Consider the following 24,961-nt stretch of genomic DNA (forward strand, 5'->3'; position numbering starts at 1 on the left):
TATATTACAAATTTGTCGTATTACAAGTTTGTCATCAAAGTTCAGGCCCAACAACCATTTCAACTGGTCTCCCCATAACGAATCCCTCGGGTCGTTTGAGTGTACACTTAAACGACCTCATCGCGTAGTTTGAGTGTACACTCAAGTGGTCTGTGCGTGTCGTTTGAGACAAATTTTTTGATTTTTTGTTAAACTACATGGCGGGGTCGTTAGGAGACTCTCTTGGGCGACATGGCGGGGTTCATTAGGGGACTCTCTTGGGCGACATGGCTGGGTCGTTTGGACTTAAAAAAATCAGTTTGTTTGTCACAATGTTCATTTTAAAAATCAACTTCCACTTAATCAACCCAAACTCGAACTCAAACTCGAAAATGACTTCATCAAGCTTGGCCAAACTCGAACTCAAGTTTAATTAACCCAATCTTCCACCTAAACTCCAAAAAAATATCAAGTTTGAAATCATCAAATTTAATCAACCTAATCAAGTTTAATCAACCCAACTAAGTTTGAGTATATACTCAAACGAGACACGACTTGAATTGGGTGAAGTTGCCAACTTTAACTCTCATTGTTGATTTACAACTCAATGCTCGAAGTATGAACACGATAGAAAACTCGAAGTTTTTTTTTTTTTTTTTTGGTTTGGGGTGCAATCTCGCCAGAGAGATGATACCGTCTACAAAAGGTTTGAAAAAAAATGATAGCCGGTATGCGTTGAGGTGGGGGAGAAGTGTATTAGGTTGAGTCCAATGGTTTGAACTTCTAAAACACTAAACCACAATAGCACAGTATATGTGGTTAGTGAGATAGCGTTTGTTCCACCCAATGGTTTTTCTTTTGTAGCCGCCACTCACACTGGCGTGTAGGAGAGAAATTTTTTTTTTTGTAACTGCTGGAGAGAAAAAAAATTGTAACCGCCGTTCACACTGGCGTGTGGCTTGGAGAGAGAAAAAACAATTTTTGTAACCGCCATTTACACTGGCGTATAAAGAATTTTTTTTTTTGTAACCGCTATTCACAATTGCGTGTGGCTTGGAGAGAGATTTTTTTTTTAACCGCCATTCACAATGGCGTGTGGCTTGGAGAGAGAAAAAACAAACTTTTGTAACCGTCATTCACACTGGCGTGTGGCTCTTTGTTCTGTTGGCCGCCACTCGTTTTGGCATGCAGAGCATACGCTATATCGTTAAAATTCACTGTATACATAGCGAAACTTATACCGATAGAGTTAACGGGTTAGTGATTTCACGTACCATTGGATCACAATTTTTTTTTTTTTTTTTTTTTGAAACCGCCTGATTGTATTAATTTGTACATAAATTCTTACAATCAAAACAATTAACATTAACACGAAAACAAGAAAAGAAAAATGAAATTAAAACAGTTGAAACCAACGGAAATCAAATATATGGTAGTCTCGCCATAGACTCCACCGACTCCAAGCAACCACCGGACACCTCGACCACATTGGAAACCCCATCCTTTTCTCTTGGTCGACTTCATAGTTGCTCCTTCTTCCCACCGTGTTGGATCTCCCATGGTGACGACTCACGAGTCATCAGTCGTCGCAATGAGAATACTCCACAACAACAAAGTCGGTTAGCAATTCTAAACCGGAATGCCCCACCAAAGGCCCACTAGTGGCGGCTGACCAAGAACCCCAAACCGGCAATCCGGAGAGGGGTAGAAAATGGGAGAGAGCCATGGCTTTGAACAAACAACTCATAATGCCAAACCGGAAATCCGGACATAAAGGGGGGTGAACCCATGGCCTTGGCGTCGATAGAGAGATCTTTGGACCCGATAAATCCAAAATGAAACTACCACAACCAAATTTGCATACCAAAACCAACTAAACCCAACTTATTTAAGGTCTTGAGATAGTGTAAGATCTCAAAAAATGTGGGAAGGTGGTCGCACCAAAGGAGACAACCACAAAACCCACCTCGGATCCATCAAGATAGAGACCAATGTTGGTTGATATAAACTCTCCTACATACCAACGAGAAAGGAGGAAGCTTTTTTTTTTTTCTTCTTCATCACTTCCAATTAGTAGATCTACTGGAATCAAAGAGTTTTGGGTTGTGGAGGCTGTGAATGGTAAGCTCTAGGTGGATAAGAGAGTTTAAAGGAGAAGAAGGGGAAAGGGGTAGTGGAGAGGTCTGCTGTTCCCCGCAGGAAGGGTATCTCTACTCCCTCAAGCTTGAGGGAGATCGAGTTTCTTCACTAAACACAAAACAGGGTAGCTGCTTTAAGCCGTAGGAGAGTTGTCCGCCATTAGAGCGGTTTAGAGTTTTTTGGTGAACCTCTCCTCCACTGCATTCTGCCCATTGAATCAAGGAGAATGGATCACAATTACGTGATATTTAGTGTTTTGCCACACCATTGGACTTAGCCTTAGACTATTGTTGGTGGACTTATTTGTCGGATTTGGGCCGGAGGCTTGATGAGTGACCGATTAAATCACCTATTTCGTCCGATGAGCTTAAAATCTGCCCGGTTGCATTGATCGTAATATACAGTTCAATGTAGGGATATTTTCGTAAAATACCAAATTATGTGCCCCGTTTGGCTATTAAATAATAATACCCAAAAGTTAAAAAAAAAAAAGAGTTGGTATCAAATTTGAAAGCAAATTCTCCTTCCACGATCCTTCAATTTGATAAAATCCCATCTCAATTTCTTCAAAAAATTACTTCTTTACCTCATTTAATCAAACCCCAAGAGCTTTGATTTGAAAAAAAAAACTAGTCATGAGTGAAGTTTTTGAAGGTTATGAACGCCAATACTGTGAGCTTTCAGCTAATTTATCCAAAAATGCACTTCTGCTTCTCTTCTTGATGGAGGTACACCCTGATCTTCATCCCCTTTTATCCAATTTTCATTCCAACCAAACTTTATGATGAATTATTCATTACTTTTTAATTGAATATTTATAATGAGGAAATTATTGATTTTTGGTCAGCTCCAATTGTTGTAGATTTAATTAACATGTTCAATTGTGGACTAATCCTTAAACATGTTTTACTTACCCACCCTAATCATGTATATTAGCATACTTGAATATGCAGTAAACATGTTTTTTGTTAATTGCTCCAAGTTGCAGTATTTGTAGTATAAATAATATTAATGTGGAGATATTACATCTGGAATGGTCTGCTTTGTTATGATGATATTCAGAGGAAAGTTTTCGCTTCAGCCACTTGACACTAACTTTATAGTAACATTTCCCTCGTATCTCTTTCATTGGAATCAGAATAGAGAAAAGGGTGTTTTGTGTTATTTTGTGAGGCTTGATTTGGTTGTAGAATATGTAGTGCACACAATGGTAGCAAAAGTTTAGCTACTGTAGTCAAATGTATAGAAGAAGGCTTTTTGTTGACAGTTAAAAAGCTTCAATCTATCTATCAGCCATAATTTCTTATGAAACTGTTGATGTAATGCTCCTTGAGGTTCGGCACTCTAAAACTTATACCTTGGCTCTCTCTCTATTTTTTTCCGATGGGTTTGACACCATCATTTCACTACCTTGACTGTTTGCTTTATTTTAGCTTTAGTCACCTTACACTTTTTGTTCCTACCCAATGAAGCCTGTCATGAATGTAGTTGAAGTTAAAATGAGACAGCGTTTGTAGGACCTGCTTATAGTAGGAACTTACTGCCAGCTCTGACACTTGGTTATGACTTATGAGCAAAGAGAATAGCAAAGTGGTGTCAACCTAATTTTGTTGGGAGGTCGTATGCACTCACCAATGTACTGGCAGAGTTGGAAAAGAGAACACTTAGAGCTGGTACCTAGTGTTAATTATCTCAATTCTCAAGTATATCAAGTAGTATTACAGGGAACGTATCTGCACCTTCTCAGTTTATGTCCATATCAGTGTCACTGTACTTAGTAGTTAAAGATTGTGTCGGTGCTAGACGCAATTGGAAGGAATCCTCATGATTTTTTTGTAATCCTTTTGTATTTTTTTTGGTTCTCCCGTAGCTTCATAAAGGTCAAAAGTCTGTTCGTTGGTGTTATGCCATTTAATCACACTAGGTAATCCCAATAAAAGTGCCCTTTTCTGCTTGGACATAATCTTAATTCTTAGTAGATGGTCTTTGGAAATTGGGAAACTTCCATTTCAGAAGTAGGAGTTTGGGATTAGAAAAGAAAACCAACATTTTCTTGCACTTATTTATCTGATGAACTTCACTGTATATTTCATGTTGATGTCTGCTGTATGTTATTATGATTTTCTTTGTAATTAGAAATTCACCAAGTAAAAACAGAACTGCTTATAGTTGTCTGGGAACTCTTTTTGTTCTTATTTTATAAGCTGCTGACTTTTAACGTTCCCTTTGACTTTTTTGCAGAGCAAAAGAAGCAAAAGATTACTGAAATAAAAACTGGAATAGAAGATGCTGAGGCATTGGTACAGTAGAAACATTTTTTGTTTGTTCCTTTTGTTGTTTGTTCTTTTTTTTTTGGGTGAGAGGGGGAAAGGAAAGCATTTCTAGTTCTCTCTTCTGCAAATGCTGACTTATCATGTTCTTCTCTTGTGTATCTCCAGATCCGAAAAATGGACCTTGAGGCAAGGAGTTTGCAGCCAAGCGTAAAAGCCATGCTTCTTGCAAAGTTAAGGGAGTACAAGTCTGATCTTAACAATTTGAAAACTGAAGTTAAAAAAAAAAAAAGTCACCTCAGCGAGTCAGGGTTCAAGAGAAGAGTTGTTGGAGTCTGGACTGGCAGATACAAAAATGGTATGTGACTGGTCTCAGGACTAATTTTCTGTTCCTTCCTATGGCTAATCCTGTTGATGTTTGATGATACAATGCTATATGAAGAGTATGTGAATTTGGTATTCCTTGACAGGCCCCAGCGGCCTGCTTAGAACCAAACCGTCTTTCTTAGGTTCATTCTGGGATTCATTCTGGGTCCATGTGTCAGCTTAAGGTCGAGGTTTAAATTTTGGATTGGTACTCTTATGACCTGAAACTAGATAGATATATCTGTAAGCGGTTAACTCTAATCGACCTGCAACGGAGCTTTCAGGTTAGGATTAAAAGATATAGACATTGAGTTGGGTGGGTGACTTATCTCGGTCTGGTACTCTGGTTTTTTTGGTGTTTGATTCAGGTCAATATCCACACATCAGTAGGACACTTATACTTCATTTTATCAACTCCTTGCTGTGTGCTCATAGAGTTATATATTTCTTTTAAATTGATCAGTGATTTCAGGTAAGCACCTATAACACTCGTGCTTATTCCTCTGGAAGTACTTCATCATTGTTTAAAGTTTTCTTGGGCAGTCAGTTTTTTTTTGCCCTAATGGAATGTGAAAGGGTTCGTTGGTTTTAGAAGGATTTACTACTAAGTTTATAAATTGAGACAGATGCCATAAATATTTTTATTATTTGATATCTGGATTCAGTGCTTGTACGTTGAAGTAACATCACTTGAATTGAAACTTTATATACTGTGGAAGTAGTTTGGTTCTCGCAAGTTATTTGAGTTTGCAACATACGATCAATTCTTCGTTCTGCTTTGTGTTAGCTGTTTCCTTTGCACTCAATGCAAATAGGAAGCGCAGGAAAAAGAGCACGAGGAGTCTGAATTACTTGAGCAGATTGAAGAATAGCCGCTCCAAAAAATGATAGTAATGCTGTCATAGACTGTTGGAATTATTATAAACTTCTATGTGTTTCCATGTTGGTGATCCTTTTCAGTATATCTCATTCAGGTGTCTGCTGATCAAAAAGGAAGATTATTAATGTCAACAGAGAGATTAAATCAGTCCAGTGATAGAATCAAGGAGAGTAGAAGAACAATGCTGGAGACAGAAGAGCTTGGGGTCTCAATCTTACAAGATTTGCATAACCAGCGCCAGTCTCTCCTTCATGCTGGCAACACGGTATGCCCTTCCGTTATATTCTTTTGGGTGTCTATTAATCGAAGCACACATTTGCTTGTCTAATGTTCTTGGTGTTTTCCAAAACAATCCCATGTTTTCCAAGCTTGAGAGAGAGAGAGAAATTCCGTCCGAAGCTCACAACTTAGTGAAAATCAAGTGTTACCCTCGTTGTGATTTAGTTACAAGTCACCAACTTTGTCACCCTTGCATTGGGCAAGGGTTTTTTGGTATTCAAAGGTGAAAACTCTCAATTTCCCCACATAGTGACTTGTATTGGGAATGCTCTAAGTTGTAAGAGTTCATTCACCATTCAAGTTTATTTTGACATTCATCTTGAAAGGCTTAAAAAAATGTACAAGGGGTCTTCTTTATTGTAATGTTATACGATTTGTAGAACGTGTTGCAGTAAGGCTCCTAGAAAAAAGATACGTAGAAGGGGAAAAGGGTACCACTGTGAAACGGAGTCCATTTCGCCTCCTGAACGGAATCAACTCAGTCCCGCCACACCTCTTTATGTGTCAAAATTCGCAATTCTGAAACCCAACTGACTGGTTTAGCAATTAATGTTTTGTTATATGTTTTTAATTTGTAATTGTGCTCATGATATTTTCTTCTGTTGCAGCTTCATGGGGTGGATGACTACATCGGGAAAAGTAAGAAAGTCTTGACTGCCATGTCCAGAAGAATGACCCGGAACAAATGGATAGCTGGTTCTATAATTGCATCACTAGCCGTTGCTATCATCTTAATCCTATACTTCAAGCTCCTTCATTAGTCACACCCATGTATTTTACATTCTATCAAGTGAAATTGTGTGATTGTTGTGAACGTATATGATATCTATGTGTCATTTCAATGTATGTTTGTATTCACGAGTTTGATCAGAAGTTTAATGTGGATCGATCAGAATTTTAATTACGTGAACTTTTGCCATCCATTTGTACAAAATTTATTTAACGACGACTGCGAAGAAGAAATTCCGACGTGCTAGTTCTCCACACGTTTGCGTGAACCCTTTTAATAATATAAATGTTATTTTATTATGGCAGATACTTCACAGTTCACACCGTTCCTAGGAAGACAAAGTCACAGATATTATGTTATGACGGCCGGCGAAACAGGCCAAGAAGTAGCTTCCATGTTTGTGGCTAATTGTCTTAACTGACTTTTAAGAGAAACCCGAATTCAATAAAAATCCTGCACCTTATTATTTGTTTCACAACCTGATTAATCAGTTTAACGACTACTAACACATGCTGACACCATGACATTCCCTATAATCCGACCACTCTGTTTCCAATTGGTAGTTACATAGTCGAAATTTAAACGTGGCTAGTATGATCTCGAACAGTGAAGGATCCTAATGCTCGATTAAATTGTACTGCATTACATAAAAAGAGTTGCAGGAAGGGGAGCGCTCCCCACTAGAACTTCTTTCTTGACATGTATCCTAATTTTACAAATTTATGAAAAACCTTTGTTAGATGTATTCCCTATGGAGCCAGAAGTGTAATCTCGGAAGAGATTGGTCTGACGTCCAACTCGTACCGGGAGTCCAAAGTTTTGATATATCCTTATTTCACCTCCCAGCCCTGCTGTTACAACAACAAGACCCCATGCTGTTGCCTGAATGCTCCTCCTACTGCTGTTGCTACCACCATCTAATAACCATGATAAAGACGAATATGAAGTCTCTGACGCAGAAATTGATGGACTGTCTCTATATGTAAAAGATGTCGAAGCAGAAGCAGATAGGAATGAGGCACTGTCTCCAATTTCTGAATTTGTTCTAGATACACGAAGTCCTGAATTTGTGCGAGATACGGTAGGAAGTCCTGAATTTATACGTGATACGCTCCGAAGTCCGGAATTTGTACGTGATATACTTGGAAGTTCGTCCTCTGAGCACATGTCTGCTCCCGACCGACATGCTATATTTCCTTGGCAGGGTGGTAAATTCTTCTTAATGCTGGGAGTTCGCATGATTGCTTCTTCAAGTGTAAGAGGAGTAGGAGATGGGAAAGGATGAAGATTCAGGTTTCTAGAGTGTGTCTTCGACTGTAGTGGTGTAAGCGATGGCTCATACTTGGTACTTCCAGGCCAAGGGATTGCAACTGAGACATCTCTACATTGGAAGCGTTCATACGACTGAGTGGTGATCGAGCCTTTACCTTTCCCACCACCTGCATTTTGAATCTCATCACGCTTCCATACATACACTTGAGAATCCTCACTTGCGCTTACAATATACTTCCCATCTGTTGTAAATGATGCTGATATTTGGCTGCTGGTGTTTCGGAAACCTGTCAATCACCAGGAAGACACACGTAATCCTCAATGAATCTTTTTCGATTATGTCATTTGGTTATTTTTTCAGAGCCAATTTAATGACAGTAATAGCGTTGTGCTTGATTGAGGAACCTCATATTCTGGAAGTAGTTTCTGAATTGAGCTTGATTTTGATTATATCATGGGCATGGAAAAACAGCCCAACCTCAACAGATCTCAGTAGCTAGAGCTACTTACACTCTTACAAAAGTACTATGACCTACTTTTATGTACTTTAGTTTTTGCTTCAAACAATACAGTACTTACCTCTGAATTTACAAGTGATGTCAGAACCGTCAAAGATCCGTACTCGTGAATCAGCCGAAGTAATCAACACCTCAGAGGAATTTCCTGGAGCAAACTATATAAAACTTCATTCAGTGAGTTTGGACCATATGCATGTCAAATCTTGTAAACACGCTAATATATATCAACAGGAAATGTACCTCAAATCCTGTAATCTTTTTTGCTTGCGACTTCTTTTTGTTCTGCACATCTATCTGGCCCTTCTGATGTAGTTTGGAATCTGAAAAGTGATGCCAATGTGATATGAATATAGAATTATGCATCCAAGTGCTTTTTAAGGGCAACAGGCCAGATTGAGTGCAACATCTTATGGCCTCTGTTGTACTCTTCTGTCTTGTTCACATGACTCAATGGCCAGGTAATGACTAATGACACTGTGAAAAGAAAGATATATATTCGTTTTAAGAAATTCCCGCACTAAAATAAGCAATGAATGATAACCAAATCTTACTATAATGTTCTAAGATACTTTCTCAGGTAAGTTGGGAACTGTTTGAAGATCTAACAAAACTATGTGCTTGTGATGCTGCTACCCTCACTGATGAATATAACCAGATAAACTATAAAACATTTAACCATGATTTGTTCAGATTACATACCCGAGATGCTGTACAAGCGGCAACTTCCTCTGGGAACCCACTAATGCACCCTTCAATGACAGAAAACGAGAAATCAACAGATGGACTAAAACTATGATAACAATCCAAATGAGTTCATATAACCTTGCAAAGTAAATTGATACATGGGCTAGCAAATGTTAAATTCAGTTCTTCTAATCTTGCAGGTGTAAATGTGTAATCTCTATTTAGTTACTAAGGAATTTGGGTACTCAAAGTCTCAAAGTACTTCCCACAAGCTTAACAAATTACAACTCCTAAACTCTGTACTTTCATAATGCTAGTTGACACTTCAGTTTCAGGTTAAATAAGGCTTACATACTATTCTGGTCGAACTGATTATGTTCTGAACCTGACTCAACATGACATAATCAAGTAACAAACTTCAGTTCTTTCAGAAAAACACATTGCAAAATAAATTTATCTGCACCTGGCCATCAGGTGTGTAGCAAACAGCAGTGACCATTTCATGCAAATCACTCCAATCCACAACTTTTCTCTCTGGTATACTCCAAATGCGAACCTTCGCGTCAAGTGAACCACTAATGAAATACGAATCATCCATAGGGTGGAACTGTATACAAGTCACTGCCCAACCAAATCCATGGGAAAGATGAAAATTAGAAAAAGAAACACCGCGTTGACTCTTACTAGTCTGAAGATATAGATGAGAAGTAAATCGAGCTCAGTAGCAACATGGTTTGGCGTCTTACCATAATCATTATGTGCAAACAACTTTAAACAGCTCTTGGTTTCCATGTCCCATAGCCTCACAGTTTTGTCCATTGAAGATGAAAGCAGTTGCTGCACACCCAAATACATTTGTTACTAGTCTCTTCTAGATATGTCAACAGAGTTCCAATTATGAGGTCTAACTCCTAGTGTCTCATAACAAATTTGTCTGGAATAAGTTTCCTGTGAGCTGTGAAGTTCCTGACTAGTTGTACTGTGTAGAAACAATGGCCGAAGATGCAAAATCCATGTTTGGGCGGCTTCATTTCTATCATCCCATTCTAAATTTTCCATTTTTTTTTAATGTTTTAAACCCTTTTCATGAACATTATAATGTCATTATGTTGAAGATAGTAATGAAAAGAACTTGATCAGATAAGCAAGAACGTGTTACAAAAAAATGCAATTTGAGGAGCCGACCTGAGAATGCGACCAAGAGAGATCCAAGACATCATCCAGATGACCTTCAAATGAGCATACGGGTTTGTCTGAGAGTGAGAAGACTGTATCTGGCACGGACACATATTCAGGGATTCCTCCTCGTCTCTTTTTGCTAATTGAAGAAATCTTTCCCCTCTTCTTCCTCTCCGGAGGTAGTACTTGAGCATCCCCATTAGGACGATCAGGGGAAGTATTTGCCAAGGGGTGATGCGGCGCTGAATCAGTTACATCCTGCGTTCTTCCAGAGAAGACGTCACAATCAACCACTTCCCAAACACGAATAATTCTATCTTCTCCTGCACTCGCAAGGTACCTAGCATTAGAGCTGAATTTAATGGTCCAAATTGAGCCTTGGTGAGCTTGAATTTCTTGGCACATGTAGAGACCGGTCATCTCCTTATGGGATTTCCCATGCTGATGGACTTTCGTCCACTTAGAAGTACTCGCATTCTGTTGATGCGTCATTGAGTAATCCCTCTCCTTGTCAGCAATAAATCCATTTATAGTGTTTGCAACACCCTTTATGTTCTTCAACCACGCAGGCCCTTTTTTCTTGTTTACTCTGATGCTTTTACTCAGAGAAGCATTCATGATCTTTCTCTCACTATCTCCAAGAACATCAACGGCACCTATAGCAACATTTTCTCTACGCATTAGCTCCTTAACAATGGGTGAATACCCGACGCTCTTCTCAAATTCCTCCATAGTAAGTTGTTTCCCAGTTTGAAGATCACTAAGGCTACCAGTTGTTCCATCTTCATTAATGAGGAATGCCTTACCCGTGTCGAGATTCTTAATTAAAAACGAACCTCCAAAACTATTGCTTTTATCTATTGACAACATTCGACCATTTTTTTGTGCATCTCTAGACCTAACTTTTGATCTTGCTCGAGATGGCCTAATGGATTTAGCACGTAAATGCAAATTCCTATCGCCCATTGATAATGGCATTGAAGATAATCTGACAATTTTTAGCTTTGAAACATCACCCAGTAGTTCTTCTTTTCTATACTTGGCGTCGGCGTAAGCTGATAGTAAACTGCCTTCAGATTTGGATCTAACAATTAAACACAAAGGCGATGGTGTAGGTGAAGAGGAAGGGGCAGGGGAAGGTTGTTGAGTTGGCTCTTCAGGCATTACTACATTTGAAGATGCTCTTTTGAATTCATTACTAGAAAGTCTTAACAATTCTCTGTCATGACTCAAACCCATACCTTGAAGAAGGCGTTGGCGCCGATCTTTAACACATCCGGGTTCTGCCATCCATATATTATAGTCTTCCCTAGGGGCTGAGGCGGTATAACTATTACGGAATTCTTCTGGAGGGGCAGAGACGGCAGAAACAAATGAAATGCGGTTATCATCATAGTCTTCATCATCATCAGATCCGGAGGATGCAATGTCGATGGAAACAACGGATGAGATTCTGTCCCTAGACTCAAAAAACTCGTCGTCTTCGTCTTCTAGTCCATCCCAATTCATCATCATCCTCCTCCTACTATCTGCCATTATACACATCAGGCACAATAAATTTTTTCCTACGTTATTTTTTGTGTAGCATTGTTATTCCATTAAGGGGCAATAAAGATGGGAATTTTGAATTTTTTGAGTATTGTTCTTGGAAGAGAAGGAACGGCGGGAAAGGGGTAAAAAGGTCAAAAGGAGTAAAATCCTAACGAGATTAACGGTTTAGAAAAGGAAAGGCGTCCTTAACTTTAGGAATCAACCTTTTTTCTGGCCAAAAATAGACACGGTCAAATTATTGTTTGGATCTTCAGGCCGAAATACGGAATACCTCTCGCCAACCCAATATCTTCTGCTCTTCTCTTCGTCAGTAGTAACTCCTCCCTCTCCACTCTCCAATTCTCCTATACTAATAGTATGGTTGGTGCAACTCTTTAAAGGCGTTGCTCACATGCATCTTTTTGAGGTTTATTATTAGGGTTTTTCTAAGAAATTTAACACATTGGTTGGTATATAATAATTATTTGTGTATGAAATGGGTGCATTTGATTATTAAAGATTAGTTTTTTTTAATTATTGTAATCATCATCATCATGGGCTGGCAGAGGAATTTGCTGCAGTCGATAATTCGCAATGTTGGAATAAGGGTGGAACAAAAATTTACCAACATTTCTAGTTCTCGCTTGTACAACACATTGAATAATCCATCTACTACGAGGACTATTCATCCTTTTAATCAGTATTTGCAACAGTTGGTAATGCTAACTTGTCCCTTTTACATTTTGAGATAGTAATACTCTTGAACAAGTTGTGATTGTGTGTTGTATATCATCACAGGGAATTTCTAGTTCAAGGACACTGCTTGCAGATGATGTCAAGCCAGTGGCTTCTCCGTTTGCACCTGTTTTAGCATTAGAAAGTGGAAAGACTGATGATAGCCAGATTCCGGTCATTAAGCGTTCGCAAGTTCAAGCAATCTTGAAAAACATAAAACAGGTATTTTATCCATTTTCACTTGTCTATCTGTAAAAGAGGTAAAGTCCACACAGATTTTAGTGAACCATAGGGTGTGTGTATCCTCATTAAATGTTTTTAAGTTGTGAACTTAGTTACACCCAACTTTTATGTTCTTGCATCTCGAGTCGTCTGAAGGTTGAACATCATCTTCTGGAGAGATTCAAAAAACCATCACTAGAATGCATTGAGCTGTGACAGAGTGTGTTTCACCCGAGAGATTAGGTCTGGGTTTCAGCATATCTCATTGCAATGCCAAAATCCTTTTGTTTATGAGGTCAAAGCTTGTAGTAATGAAGTAGAGAAATGTGTGGGAGCGGAATTAGATATCGCTGTCCACATTCGAAGGAGAGATTTCGGTTGGGAAAGCAATGTCATTTAATTGTGGGGCTTGTGGCTTCTAAGAAATGAGAGGCAGTTTCACGACCAATCCCAAAATATTCAATTTACTGCATCTTAGACATTAAGATGCTTACCTTCCTAAGTCTAAGTGGTGGAGGTAGTTTTGTTTTCTTACCCTCACTTTAGATGAAAGTCAATATGCCCTTACTATTGAACTACATTTGTTTAGTTTATCTAATATTTTTAAATATAGAAAGGGGATAATGGTTTCACTTGGTCTGGACCAATTAACCAAGACTGTTGAAGAGGCTGAAAATAAATTTGATACCGGACGTAGTCCAGCTGGCCCCATGGGCCACACATTCTAGACTATGTTCGATAAAGTTTAAGGTAATTGGATCATCGACCGGAATGATCATCTTTATAAGGTGCTGCAAGGATATTACACTTCAAGAATAAAAAAAAATACCGAATGAAAAGAAAATACCGAGCATGTTTTGTTTTCATTTAGTATTTTCTTACCCTCAGTACATTGAAGAGCTTGCCATGACAAAGTACTTGGCTGGATTTTGTCTTAAAATTGGCTTGGATGGGATATTAGCTGATCTCATCCTTAATTAGCCACACGCTTCATGCATGCTTGTTCTAGATTGTTTTGTCCTGGTGATCAGAAATCTGGCTGTATCTATTTGGATCTCATTATAATTTCCTTCCGGTGGTTTAGAGCCCCAAGAAAGTTAACTTAGTGGCTACATTAGTTAAGTGGAATGCGTGTTGAAGATGCCCTGTTGCAACTGCAAGTAACCGTGAAGCGTGCTTCAAAGACTGTCTATCAGGTAAACCCATCTATGCAGACCTATATGATTGATTTGGCAGAGTTTAAATCCACATGTTACCTCAGAAGGAACTTTAACTCTGAACATACACAAGTTTCCCTAGTATAAAAGACACTTCTATCCGGTTTCTGAAGGGGGATTACCCTTTAATAGGCCAACAAAAAAAAACCCTGTTTTGCTGATTTTAAAAATAATAAATAAAATGTTTTGCTGATTTTAAAAACCTTTACTATGGACTGTTTATATTCTTTATCATTTCAATTTTTCATTTTACTATGAATAAAATGTTTGGCATGAAAATATTTAGATGTTAAGGTTTTGTTCTGTTTTTTCTCTATGAAATGAGAATCAACATCACAGAAATGCAATTACGTTTTGATACACCTTTAAGCTATGAGCTTTTGGATTCTAAGTATAATGATGTACGATCAGTGTATAATCTCGCACTTTCATACGCCACATATCTTAAGAATATCCTATGTTAAAATAAGCATGCAAGGATCCCATTTCCTTGACAAAAAGTTTATCTTGTGATATCTGGCTATCTGCATTTTTTGTATGAAAGCTTTACACAGCTATATTACGACTTATCACCATAATGCTATTCTGTCTGATACCAGCAAACCCTTCGCCTTTTATAGCATCTCTAAGAAAGGTAGAATTTCTTTTAGAACTCTGATAGCTACGAGGAATGTATGATGGTGCAGGTTATACACTCAGCCCGTGCAAATGCAACCCATAACCATGGGTTGGATCCAGATCGCCTCCTCGTTGGTAATTTCCTCTTCATGTTTCTTTCTTAAATAAGGCATCAGTTAGCAATAATTGTTTTCAATACCTGCTTCTCCCATTTTATACCTAGTAAATTTACTATGTGTTGTGTCTTATTCTGGATACACTCCCTTGTCAACAGCTGAGGCGTTTGTAGGGAAAGGGTATTTTAAGAAGCGAGTTAATTACCATGCAAAAGGAAAATGTGGAATAAAGGAAAGACCAGAGTGCAGGTTAACAGTGGTAGTTAGGGAGATGACACCTGAAGAGGAGGCTGAGGTAGCTAGGCTGAGAGTCAGCAATTTCCGCAAGCTCACAAAACGAGAGAGACGGCTGGTCCCACATAAGCTTATTGAAACTACACCAATATGGAACCGTAAAGGCAGGGCAGCTGGTCAGGTGGACAATGCCTTGGTCTGAGTAACACCTTTAAAGATCTAGTGATCTTACATAAGAGTTGGCAATATCTGCCAGCCCACGGAGCAGGAGAGCTGATTCTGCATAAGCCTAGTGAGACTAACCCAGTATGTAGTGCAAAGGCCAATCGTATGCGCCATCTGTATGGCTTGAGTAATTCCTTAAGAAGAAAACTTCTCTTATTTACTTTCGCGCGTTTCTTTCTTTTTGTGATATTGGTATAACCTTGGAAGCAAGAAATGAACATTTTCTTTCATGTTATGACTTTGTAGCTTGGAATAAGCCTGGTCCAACTTGTATTTTGATTTGTCTTTCTTTGTTTGAATTGTTACATTGAGGAAACTACATTAAGCGGTAGTTGTGAAATCATGGGTTGTGCACTTGTGCGACCAAGTATATTTGGAATACCAATTATAAAAAAAAATATTTAGCATTTTGGAAATATATTTATAGGTGTACGTTAGTAACAAAGAAGGTTTATTTTGTCTCCTTGTTCAAATTTTATGCCAATGCGTTCAGCGTTCAGCATCTCATATTGTGGATGTGTCTAGTTGCCCAAATATTAGGCTGCATACAGAATTACAAATATTGATAGAGGGCATGTGGTCTGTAAGTTGTGTCGCCTTAATGTGATACTTTTCGAGAGGATTAATTGTCGCAACAAGAATCCCTCCTTGCACATCTATAAGATCATGCAGAATCATTCGATTGTCCTCCCCTAAGTGCTCAGCGCCAGACGACATAAACTTTGTCATGAAGGAAATCGAAATATGTCTGAGATAGCTGCCGGGCTGTGGCCTGCCGGTTTGTTAGGAAACAGTATCAAAGTTTCATTCCTTGAAATGTCTTTGACAGCTTCTGAGTTCAGTTTTCCCCAGCCAAAATATGAAATACAACAAAAATGGTGTAAAATGTAGATTGCGTTTGTATTATAATTTTATGCACCAATAATGCCAAATGCATGTTGACATCAACATGCTTTCTCGTGTGATAGGTTATTTTTCCTTTAACTTGTTGCTCTATTAATAGTCAACCTCTTAGTTTGCTTTTTCATCAAATGGTGATCAACAAAGGTAACTACACAAGATTCTTGAGATACTGGAGCAAACTAAAAAAGCTCCAATTAGATGAAGTTGTGAGATTTACCGGAGTCACTTAACTGAAAAAGCTTACCAATTTCCGGCACAGTAACAAGAAGTCATGTGTTCCACTGCAAAAATTTCTTCGGCACAGCTGCAAAAATTTAAGTGGCTTAGTGACTATTAAAGACAATTAGCTCTTTTTATCTTTTAGTTTTAGTCAATTTGGTTTATTTTGTGATTTGTGGGTAGAATTCCATGTTTCACATCACCTTCTTGTTTTTGTTTGATGAACTATTGCAGCCACATGCCATTATTTTTTAATTATTTTCTGGAAAAAAAAATAGAAAAAATATAAAAAAAAATATATATTCATTGAAGAATAAGTTCAAAATGTATTTGTATAACACATTTTCAATTTTAATAATCTATATTTGTCCTTTAATTGTTCTCTTTTGTGATTTAAAAGTAATTTACTATCACAAAATAAAAATGAATTCCTAAAACAAGAAATTGGTCTCAAGGCCCAATTTCAATTCAAAACAATTCTAGATGACAGAGTTTTTTTAATAAATTTCGGGTGAAAATAACCCTGAAAACCAATTTTCGCATGAAAATAACTTTCAAGGACAAATGACCCGGATTTGAAATAAATATTTTCTGATTTTACCTTTTTTGTCATTTTACTATGAACAATGAGTGTTCATACATTCTGCTGAGGTATGAACAATGATTTTTCATACCCAAATAGGTGAACGTACTTTATACAATATATTGATGTATGAACAATGATTATTCATAGATCATGTTGAGGTATAAACAGTGATTGTTCATAGTCTTCATACTCCAATAGGTATTCTTACTGATTATACATTATGTTGATGCATGAACATTGATTGTTCATATCCCAAATAGGTATGAACAATGATTGTTCATACTTCAATAAGTGTTCTTATTGATCATACATTATATTTAGGTATGAACATTGATTGTTCATACCCCAAATATAATGTATGAACTTTCTTTCATGTTATGTTTATATTTTGGAATAAACATGGTTCAACTTGATCTGGTTTGTCTTTCTCTGTATGAATTGCTACACTGAGGAAACTATATTAAGCAGTAATAGTGAAATCATGGGTTGTGCAACAGGATATATGGAGTACCAATCATAAAGAAAAGAAAAATAAAAGTATGAAAAACCGATTGGCAAGACGCAGGATAGGTTGAAGGAGCGTACAAAACCAGGAAAATGAATGATAATCTACATGGAAATTAAGTACCCAAGCCTATCTCTCTTTCCTGTGATCATTTATACTGGAGGAAACTCTACGAGTACAAGGTCTCTTGTTTGAGAACATTCCAATTTGTTAAAGTTCTTGATAAACGGGGTATGAAATGATTGTCTGTGCAATTTTTCTCAAAAATTATCTCTGCCTGGATCCCCTCATCCATTCAATGATGGTAAACTATGTTTAAAACTTGTCAATCTGTATAGCAGAATTACAGCATAGTGAGAAACTTGAGAAATGAGGGGCTCTCATGATACCTCCCTCGTTTTGACCAAACCCCAAAACAAAGCTGAAAGCAAAGAACAAACAATTCAGGCTTTCATGGATTTGCATTCTTGCATTACACTCCTCGTTCCATTTTCAAATAGTAGAAAGAAAAAGGCTTTCACATTTTCCAAGTTTTAAGTTTCTAACCATACAAAGCTTTAGAAATCTTTTCTCTTTCGCAGCCTCTAAGCCGAACTTTAATCCATTTGATCAGTGATAACTTTTTCAACTCAACTTCTCTGACGTTGATTTCTTTGCCCAGTATATTCCATGTTCCATGCTGATGAATTAAAGTCAACTTGTCCTCTCTCCAACAATGTCTTCAGAAGTGTAAATCACCTGAGCTCACCACAGATGAACTAACATGCGCAAAGAAGCATAGAAACAAGGACCTCGATATGAAATGATGAATTTTTTTGGAATAGTTCCTGAAGCTCAAAGACTTCAGTTACCTTGAGGCAATGGCATTGCCCTCAGCATAAGAATCCATAGCTACAACTCCTCTTCTTCGTCATCTTCATCTGAATCCCCAGCATTGATAGGCTGCCCATTTAGATCAACATCCACACCGTTCATCTGCCTCACAAACTGTCCTCTCACACGAGGCCTCCTCTCAGCAAGTCGTTTGCGGTTTATGTATCTGATCTTCTTGTCAAAACACCGGTCTTTCCTCTTCTGCCTAAACTTTATCAGTGCTGCTTCTCTTCTTTCAGTTCGATCTGGTTTTACTTTTGTTGAAGCAAAACTTGCGTTTGGATGCCAATGGTGAGTTGCAGGCATTTGACCGGTCTGCATACAAACACTGACCGGGTAGTAGGGGAATGACGGCATCATGGGCACATGAGTTGAACACTGTGGGAGAGAATTGTACTGAGGCAACATAGTTGAAGCATGCTTCCCAAAATCATGTTGGTGACCTTGAGACATTTGCACTGAAGAAGGCATCATAACTTGATTCATCATCCCATGCATATAATAGGGCAGAGAAGTAAGTGATGGAAGACCTGGAATATTAACTTGAGCCTCGTTGCTCGGATGCATCAATACTGTAGAAGGATGTTCCTTCTTTGAGTTTCTTGATTGATGGAACTCCAGTGAGACAGGAGCACATGACTTTTCTGTATAAGTGGTGCCAGGGATGGTTTCACTGCTAGGATAACTGTTTCCTTTGTGGTAATTCTCCACCACTTCCGTACTTGTGTACTGCTGAACATTGGCACCAGGTGAATTACACCATCTAGCAAGTGTTTCTTCCTTGGTTGCGCATTCTGCCTGAGCAGCAGTTTCATCTATACAGACAATTCTCTGACGTTTGCTTGGAGTGATGCTTGATTTGACGTATGTCAAGAATGCTGAGGATTCACCAATCTTTAATGCACTCTTTTTTGGACATGAAGAAACTTGTGCTGAAAATCACAACATGCAGAGTTCAACAAGCAGAGTCATAAGTCTGTGCTTCAGACTTTCTCTGAGAGTAATCTCTCTGGGAATACAGCGCTATATTGTCAGAATAAATAATGCTTTCTCCAAGAAAAGCATTTAGGGAAAAACATACCCTAACTGATGGGGAAGAAAACTGTTGAAAATACCACTAGTAACCACAAAATGGTGGGAGCCGAACGAAGAAGAAGAAGAAGGACCTGAAGAGAAGAGACAAATTGAATGGTGGTGTTTGAAGAGAGATCAGGGGTGGTTTTGTGTTCAGCGAAAAAAAGAGAGAGAGGTGTGTTTGTGATTCGGCAGACAGACGGACAAAGTGCATTTTTGCTCCCTTGAGCCAAGACCTCACTTCGTTCGGGATTAAAAAAATCAACTAAAGGACAACAGCTGCAGTAAAATTTTGTCTATGAAATGCTTGTCAGACATTTTCTTAAAAATCAGATAGGCCATTGGGAAATACTCAGATACTTGTCATGAGTCCCATGAGATATTACATCTAAAGAATTGAATTAAGTAACAATGATGCAGACCATTAAAAGCTCACCTGTTTGCTGAATAGGTCTCAGCACATCAGGGTAATATTCAGACGGTCTATTGAGTGCAGGTTCTACAGATGCAGCAGCATTGGACTGCACAGTAAAAACAGATTAAAAAGGTAGAGTTAAGATACATTCTAGACATTAATTGAATAAGCATCCTGAAATTTCAACAGTGGAAAACAAAATATGGTCTTAGCCAACAATGAATGGAATGCAAAAACATTGCAAACCAAACCCAGTGACCATGGTAAAATTTTAAGAATGAAGACTAACAATAGTACATAGCGACAGCCGGAGTATTTCAACTTTTTCAGCAAATTTTGCAGCTTTTGCCACACCTTGACCTTCAGGACACAAGCAGAACAAAGAATAATATCTTAGGAACAGGGATCTCATCAACGAAGACCATGATTACATCAAAATACATTCCTTTTTAGTGGAAACTGCACCAGATCCTCAGATACCATGACTTGCCATTTCTGGCTTGCATTTGCTTATCTGATATTTTGCGCGACTTAAATCTTATTATTTCACATTTTCAATAACTCACATTAACGAAGACTCGTAATCATATAAGCTTCAACGACCTATCTGGAAAAAAATTTGGTGGATTAAGAATTGGACAACATAGGTTTGTAAGCATTGATAGAAGACGTAGGATGATTGAGACAACACCACTTTTCCAACTTCAGTTGAAGACCACTAAAACTCAGCATGTTGCAAATGGCTAAAAATGCTTCTGATGAATCATAAGGGCTTCAAAGTAGAAAGCCCAAAAGGACAAGATCAACAAATCCTGGAAACATATCTGATATACACCTCTCGACTGCCTAATTATTTTGAAAATTCATATGCAAATCATTCTTACCTCAGCCTCTCGATTATTCAAAATGCTATTTTCAAGAATGGTGCTTCTGCGGGACTTCTCATCTGTGTCATCTGAGAATACAGTTGTACTGTTGGTATTGGCATCACTGGGGTCCGACGCTACCATATCAAAGTCATAATTCAAAATTTTCTTCTCCGACAAACCAAGCTGAAAGTAAATAAAATAGAAAATGAATTTCCTGAAATGAGTCCAATAGTCCATCTGTTTTATACTATTCAAGTACATGATAATTTGAGTTCCTTAAGAAATATAGGGTAAGGCACTAGAAAATTTTCTAATACATTCCCAGATACATATATATATCACATAGTATAACACAAAGGGAGATGGTACTCTAGAGCCCATTCCAACTTGAATTGTAGGAAGATCCTTCTCATGCTATGTATGAAAACTCTATGGATTATACACAAATGGTAGCTTATGACAGTTGAAGTCCACGATTAGACCATTACTGCATATTTTCATAGAGTCAAATATTCATTTACTTATTACCAAGTAAAAATGAAGGCATATTTTCATAGATATCCTAAGAAAAAATCTACATATGGCTCCCCTGCATATGTGCTAAGTGCTAACTGTCTCAGTATGCGATTAGCAGACAACACCAGGTCAACTGGCAGAGCTTGTACATTCCTGTTCTTTTTCAAAAACCAAACAGTACACAGAAGCAGAAAGACCCAACCGAACGTCAAAAAAATAAAATAAAAATCACACCGTTGAAAATACCAACCATTTGCCGCCTTCTCCACATGTGCGTCCATAAGTTCAATAGCTCATTGGTGCGTAATGGCTTAACAAGATAATCAGCTGCTCCAAGTTTCAAGCACTTAACAACAACAGAAACCTCATCTTGAGCAGACATCACTGAGCGATTCAAAAGGATAAGAAACGTGAGAATCAGTTCACATGCATGCGAAGATAGCACATACAATATCAAATTGAACTTACTGATGATAGGAATCCGCCGTAATTGTTCGTCGCGCATAATGTACTTTAACAGCTTTAAGCCTTTGGTTACCGGAAGGTCAACTTCGGCAAGTATGATATCGATATCGGGCCCCTCTGCATTAAGAGCATCAATCACCTGTCTGGGTGTCCTCACTGAGGTTACTGAAAGGCACCAAATATAAAATGTCACAAAGAAGTCCCTTCCTACGAAATCAAATAAAATGTGATCGTACATGCAGTCTGAAAGTATATACTAGAGAAAAGATTAAGAGATGTGGAATCCTCTCAAAAGAAAGAGTTTATAGTAAAGCTTGTATAACAATAAAACCATGGGAAGAGGAAACCACCATAAGAGTAATTGAGAAAAATGTCAAGAAACAAAAACTTTGAGTGACTTCTCTTTCTCCAAAATACTTGCCTCCGTTTTCAGAGCAAAAGACCCATAAACAAACAATAACCAAAGTTGAATGCAAACAGCCAAATGGCTTACCAAGAAGAATTGATGCCATACAAATAGTTACCAATATAAATATGCAATGAGATTGTTAAGAATTCTAATGGCAAGGGAAAAGTGTTTCATTAGCCACCCTTATCTCAATTACATAAATCCTATAGTGCCATTCTACAAGCCCAGTCGGAGAGATACTAAGAGATAAAGTCAGTCAAAATGATCTTGGCTTTCACGACAAAAGCCAAACTCATAGTACAGGTAATAAGATAACAAATCCAAAAGCAAAATTCCAAGACTGTAGCTCAGTTCACTACTTTGTTCCAAAATCTAAATCCAAATAAATGCCCTTGGAATTCTCTAGTTCAAACTATGCCTTCTGCAGAATAATCCAGTAAATAAACAAACTTTTTATATCAATTAAACAATCATAAATTTCAACTTTGATATGATTCTCTTCCAAACTCAAATTATACAATTTATAACCAATCTCAAATTATACAATACAACCCCATCCTCATCATCACTTCCATCCGTAAATACAAGTCATGTTCCTTCAATTGAACTCCACCCAAAGTCAATAACAAAACATTCTAATCACTCAAATTTGTTTTCACTTTGTTTATAAGCCCATAACAACAATCAACACTAGGTAACAAAAAGAAACAAAATAAGCAAATAAAAAAAACAAGGTACCTTGATAAGAACATTTGGAAAGAAGAGTGAAAACTTCTTTAGAGCTTTTAGCATCATTATCACACAAAAGTATCCTCACTTTACTTCGATCAAGATATGGCATATTACTACCGTTACTGCTACCACCATCTTTACGTACACCACTTGCTTCATTTCTTTCCATTCTCTTCAACTGATCAAATGAGTCCAAGTCAACTTCTTCTCATCAAACCAACTTCAATACCACCTCAAACTGAGTTAGTTGCCGAGTTTTGAGTGTTGTCATGTTAACCTTATCTCACTATAATAACGAAAAAGTAATATTAAACTAACTAAATATAGTACGACCAAAATATCAAAATATGGAACTAACACTCACTCGAGTCCGGTTTTTGCTATCCTCAAATATTGTGTCCTAGCTGTCCAGCCTCACAGTATATACTGTCGGTTTGCATTGAAATACAGACATTTATTGTGTAAATCTCCAAGTATTATATAAGCGGTTGTGATCTATTTTGGACAGCTGAACAGCAAACTTTGGGACAGCATAACTCAGTTCCACTCAATCTAGTATTATGTACCAACTAACAAGAAATTTTATTTTGTCCCCTTGTAATTTTTATGCCAATGACTTGACTAGCTCATATTGTGGATGTGTCTAGTTGCCCAATTATTTTGTCTAAAGCATGTGGTATATAAGTTGTGATACTTTTCGAGAGGATTAGTTGGTAGTTTGGGCACACAATGGGGTTATTTATCTTGGATATTTTGCCCATCCATTTTTCGGTTTGCATCATGAATTTTTTATTCTTTTCAATTTGTAATTGAAAAGCCAAAGTCAATTTCTTAGAAATGCGATGGTTGCTTATTTGCACTTTTCCCATAATGTTTTGAGGTGTTTAGTAACATGAACAGATTAAGTTAATTGGTGAGTTTATAGAATTAAGACTAGGTAAAGATTGTTTAGCCAATAATTAGGAAAATAATTGGGAACTGGTGGGGCCGGAAGAACGAACCCAACCACGGAAAAGTGACAACAGAGAGAGAAAAAGTGCAAGCGTGTGGGCCCACTGTGGAACCCTTTTTAAGTGCTGAAAAACTATCCACGTAATGCTGAAATCGAAAAGAGAGACGTGGTGCAACAAGAATCTCACCTTGCACATCTTTCAGATCATGCAGAATCATTCGGTTGTCCCCAAAGTGTTTAATTCCCAAGCGTTACAGATTTGTCCTAATATCGCAATAAGTCTGAGATATCTGTCGGTTTGCTAGGAAACGGTATCAAAATTTCAAGTCTCGAAATGAATTAAACGACTTTTATTTCTTGAAATCGAATCAGATTTATGAAACCTTAACATGCCCAAGAAAGTTGAAGCCTCGAAGGGAACCATTTGATTGTTTGATTTCAATTTTCCCCAACCATATAAACACGAGATAAAAAAGATGATGTAAAATGTAATTTGCGTTTGTTTCATAATTTATGCTCCAATACCAAATGCATGTTCGCATAAACTTGCTTTCTCGTGTGATAGTTAATTGTTTTTTAACTTGTTACTCTTATAGCTATTAATATTTAACCTCACTTAGTTTTGCTTTTGTATCAAATGGAGATGAAAGAAGTGGAATTACACAAGATTCTTGAGATACTGGAGCAAACTAAATATGCTCTGTATCAGAAGTCATACCAATCTATATCACAGTGGCTACTTGGAAGCCATGTGTTTGAGTGCATAGGTTTGTAGCTTAGAGACTTGGGTTGATTACGAAATTTATATCATTCATTCTTCTCTCTTGTTTTAAGTCTTAGTCAGTTTTGTTTATATAGTGTTAATTCCAAGACCTTAAAATGCATGCCTACGACTTTTCATTTAGACAATGTGTATTGTTTACCAAATTTATTTTTCCGTGTAAAAATTCCAAATCACTTGGGAATTTTCTTAATAATAGTACAATTGTAGGCGTAGCTTGAGAAAAAAATGCCATGTTCCTATGAGGATATAGCTCAGAGTTACAAAAGATTGCAGATCTTAAGTCTTTGGTAACTATTCAACCAGCATTACTCTTCGAGTTTGTTCGAATAGTATTGTTTTATGGTAATTTGTAGTGTTAGAGTGTGGGATCTATTCAGTGCAAAAATATAAAATTTATTCATATAATCATTTTGTCCTTGATATATAATATTAGATGTTTTTCTTCTCTGGGAAGGACATCGTATAT

At 37.6% G+C, this 24,961-nt stretch overlaps 3 protein-coding genes and 1 pseudogene across 6 annotated transcripts; 2 read left to right on the plus strand and 2 right to left on the minus strand.

Moving 5' to 3' along the window:
- Nucleotides 1-4,598: 4,598 nt before the first annotated feature.
- Nucleotides 4,599-6,832, plus strand: LOC147522319 (vesicle transport v-SNARE 12-like). The gene is made up of 3 exons (XM_086592691.1): nucleotides 4,599-4,746; nucleotides 5,729-5,899; nucleotides 6,522-6,832. The coding sequence occupies exons 1-3, from the start codon at nucleotides 4,744-4,746 to the stop codon at nucleotides 6,672-6,674; spliced, it is 327 nt and encodes a 108-aa protein (XP_086448817.1). The 5' UTR covers nucleotides 4,599-4,743; the 3' UTR covers nucleotides 6,675-6,832.
- Nucleotides 6,833-7,065: 233 nt separating this feature from the next.
- On the minus strand, nucleotides 7,066-11,978 carry LOC147522320 (uncharacterized). Its single transcript, XM_086592698.1, is given in 8 exon segments — nucleotides 7,066-8,202; nucleotides 8,495-8,588; nucleotides 8,674-8,753; nucleotides 9,133-9,164; nucleotides 9,166-9,182; nucleotides 9,581-9,738; nucleotides 9,864-9,954; nucleotides 10,303-11,978. Coding segments are annotated over 8 exon segments (2,850 nt in total). The 5' UTR covers nucleotides 11,842-11,978; the 3' UTR covers nucleotides 7,066-7,363.
- Nucleotides 11,979-12,046: 68 nt separating this feature from the next.
- Nucleotides 12,047-15,446, plus strand: LOC147522321 (uncharacterized; annotated as a pseudogene). Its single transcript, XR_015212955.1, has 6 exons — nucleotides 12,047-12,253; nucleotides 12,393-12,542; nucleotides 12,625-12,783; nucleotides 13,868-13,979; nucleotides 14,687-14,753; nucleotides 14,893-15,446. The product of XR_015212955.1 is annotated as an uncharacterized LOC147522321 (transcript).
- Nucleotides 15,447-17,828: 2,382 nt separating this feature from the next.
- LOC147522322 (two-component response regulator-like APRR1) lies at nucleotides 17,829-23,244 on the minus strand. Of its 3 annotated transcripts, XM_086592711.1 has the most exons (7): nucleotides 23,124-23,244; nucleotides 22,766-23,045; nucleotides 21,622-21,825; nucleotides 21,404-21,537; nucleotides 20,653-20,820; nucleotides 19,790-19,874; nucleotides 17,829-19,211 (listed from the first exon to the last, which is right to left on the minus strand). In XM_086592711.1, exons 2-7 carry the CDS (start codon nucleotides 22,926-22,928, stop codon nucleotides 18,298-18,300), a joined length of 1,668 nt encoding a protein of 555 aa, XP_086448837.1. In that variant the 5' UTR covers nucleotides 22,929-23,045; nucleotides 23,124-23,244; the 3' UTR covers nucleotides 17,829-18,297. The 3 variants fall into 3 exon arrangements, with proteins under 3 accessions (XP_086448837.1, XP_086448834.1, XP_086448840.1); XM_086592708.1 differs by lacking the exon at nucleotides 23,124-23,244 and having other exon boundaries at nucleotides 22,766-23,096; XM_086592714.1 differs by lacking the exon at nucleotides 23,124-23,244 and having other exon boundaries at nucleotides 21,622-21,783; nucleotides 22,766-23,092.
- Between the last annotated feature and the right edge of the window lie 1,717 nt (nucleotides 23,245-24,961).

Source organism: Coptis chinensis, chromosome 1, assembly GCF_015680905.1.
Source record: "Coptis chinensis isolate HL-2020 chromosome 1, ASM1568090v1, whole genome shotgun sequence".
NCBI classification, from domain to species: Eukaryota; Viridiplantae; Streptophyta; class Magnoliopsida; order Ranunculales; family Ranunculaceae; genus Coptis; species Coptis chinensis.

Coding starts and splice junctions, on each gene's coding strand:
- LOC147522319 (XM_086592691.1), top strand. Junction 5,900..6,521: donor TCCTTCATGCTGGCAACACG/GTATGCCCTTCC, acceptor CTTCTGTTGCAG/CTTCATGGGGTGGATGACTA.
- LOC147522322 (XM_086592711.1), bottom strand. CDS start 22,928: ATGGAAAGAAATGAAGCAAGTGGTGTACGTAAAGATGGTGGTAGCAGT. Junction 20,821..21,403: donor TGTGGAGAAGGCGGCAAATG/GTTGGTATTTTC, acceptor ATTTACTTTCAG/CTTGGTTTGTCGGAGAAGAA. Junction 19,875..20,652: donor TGAATAATCGAGAGGCTGAG/GTAAGAATGATT, acceptor TTTACTGTGCAG/TCCAATGCTGCTGCATCTGT.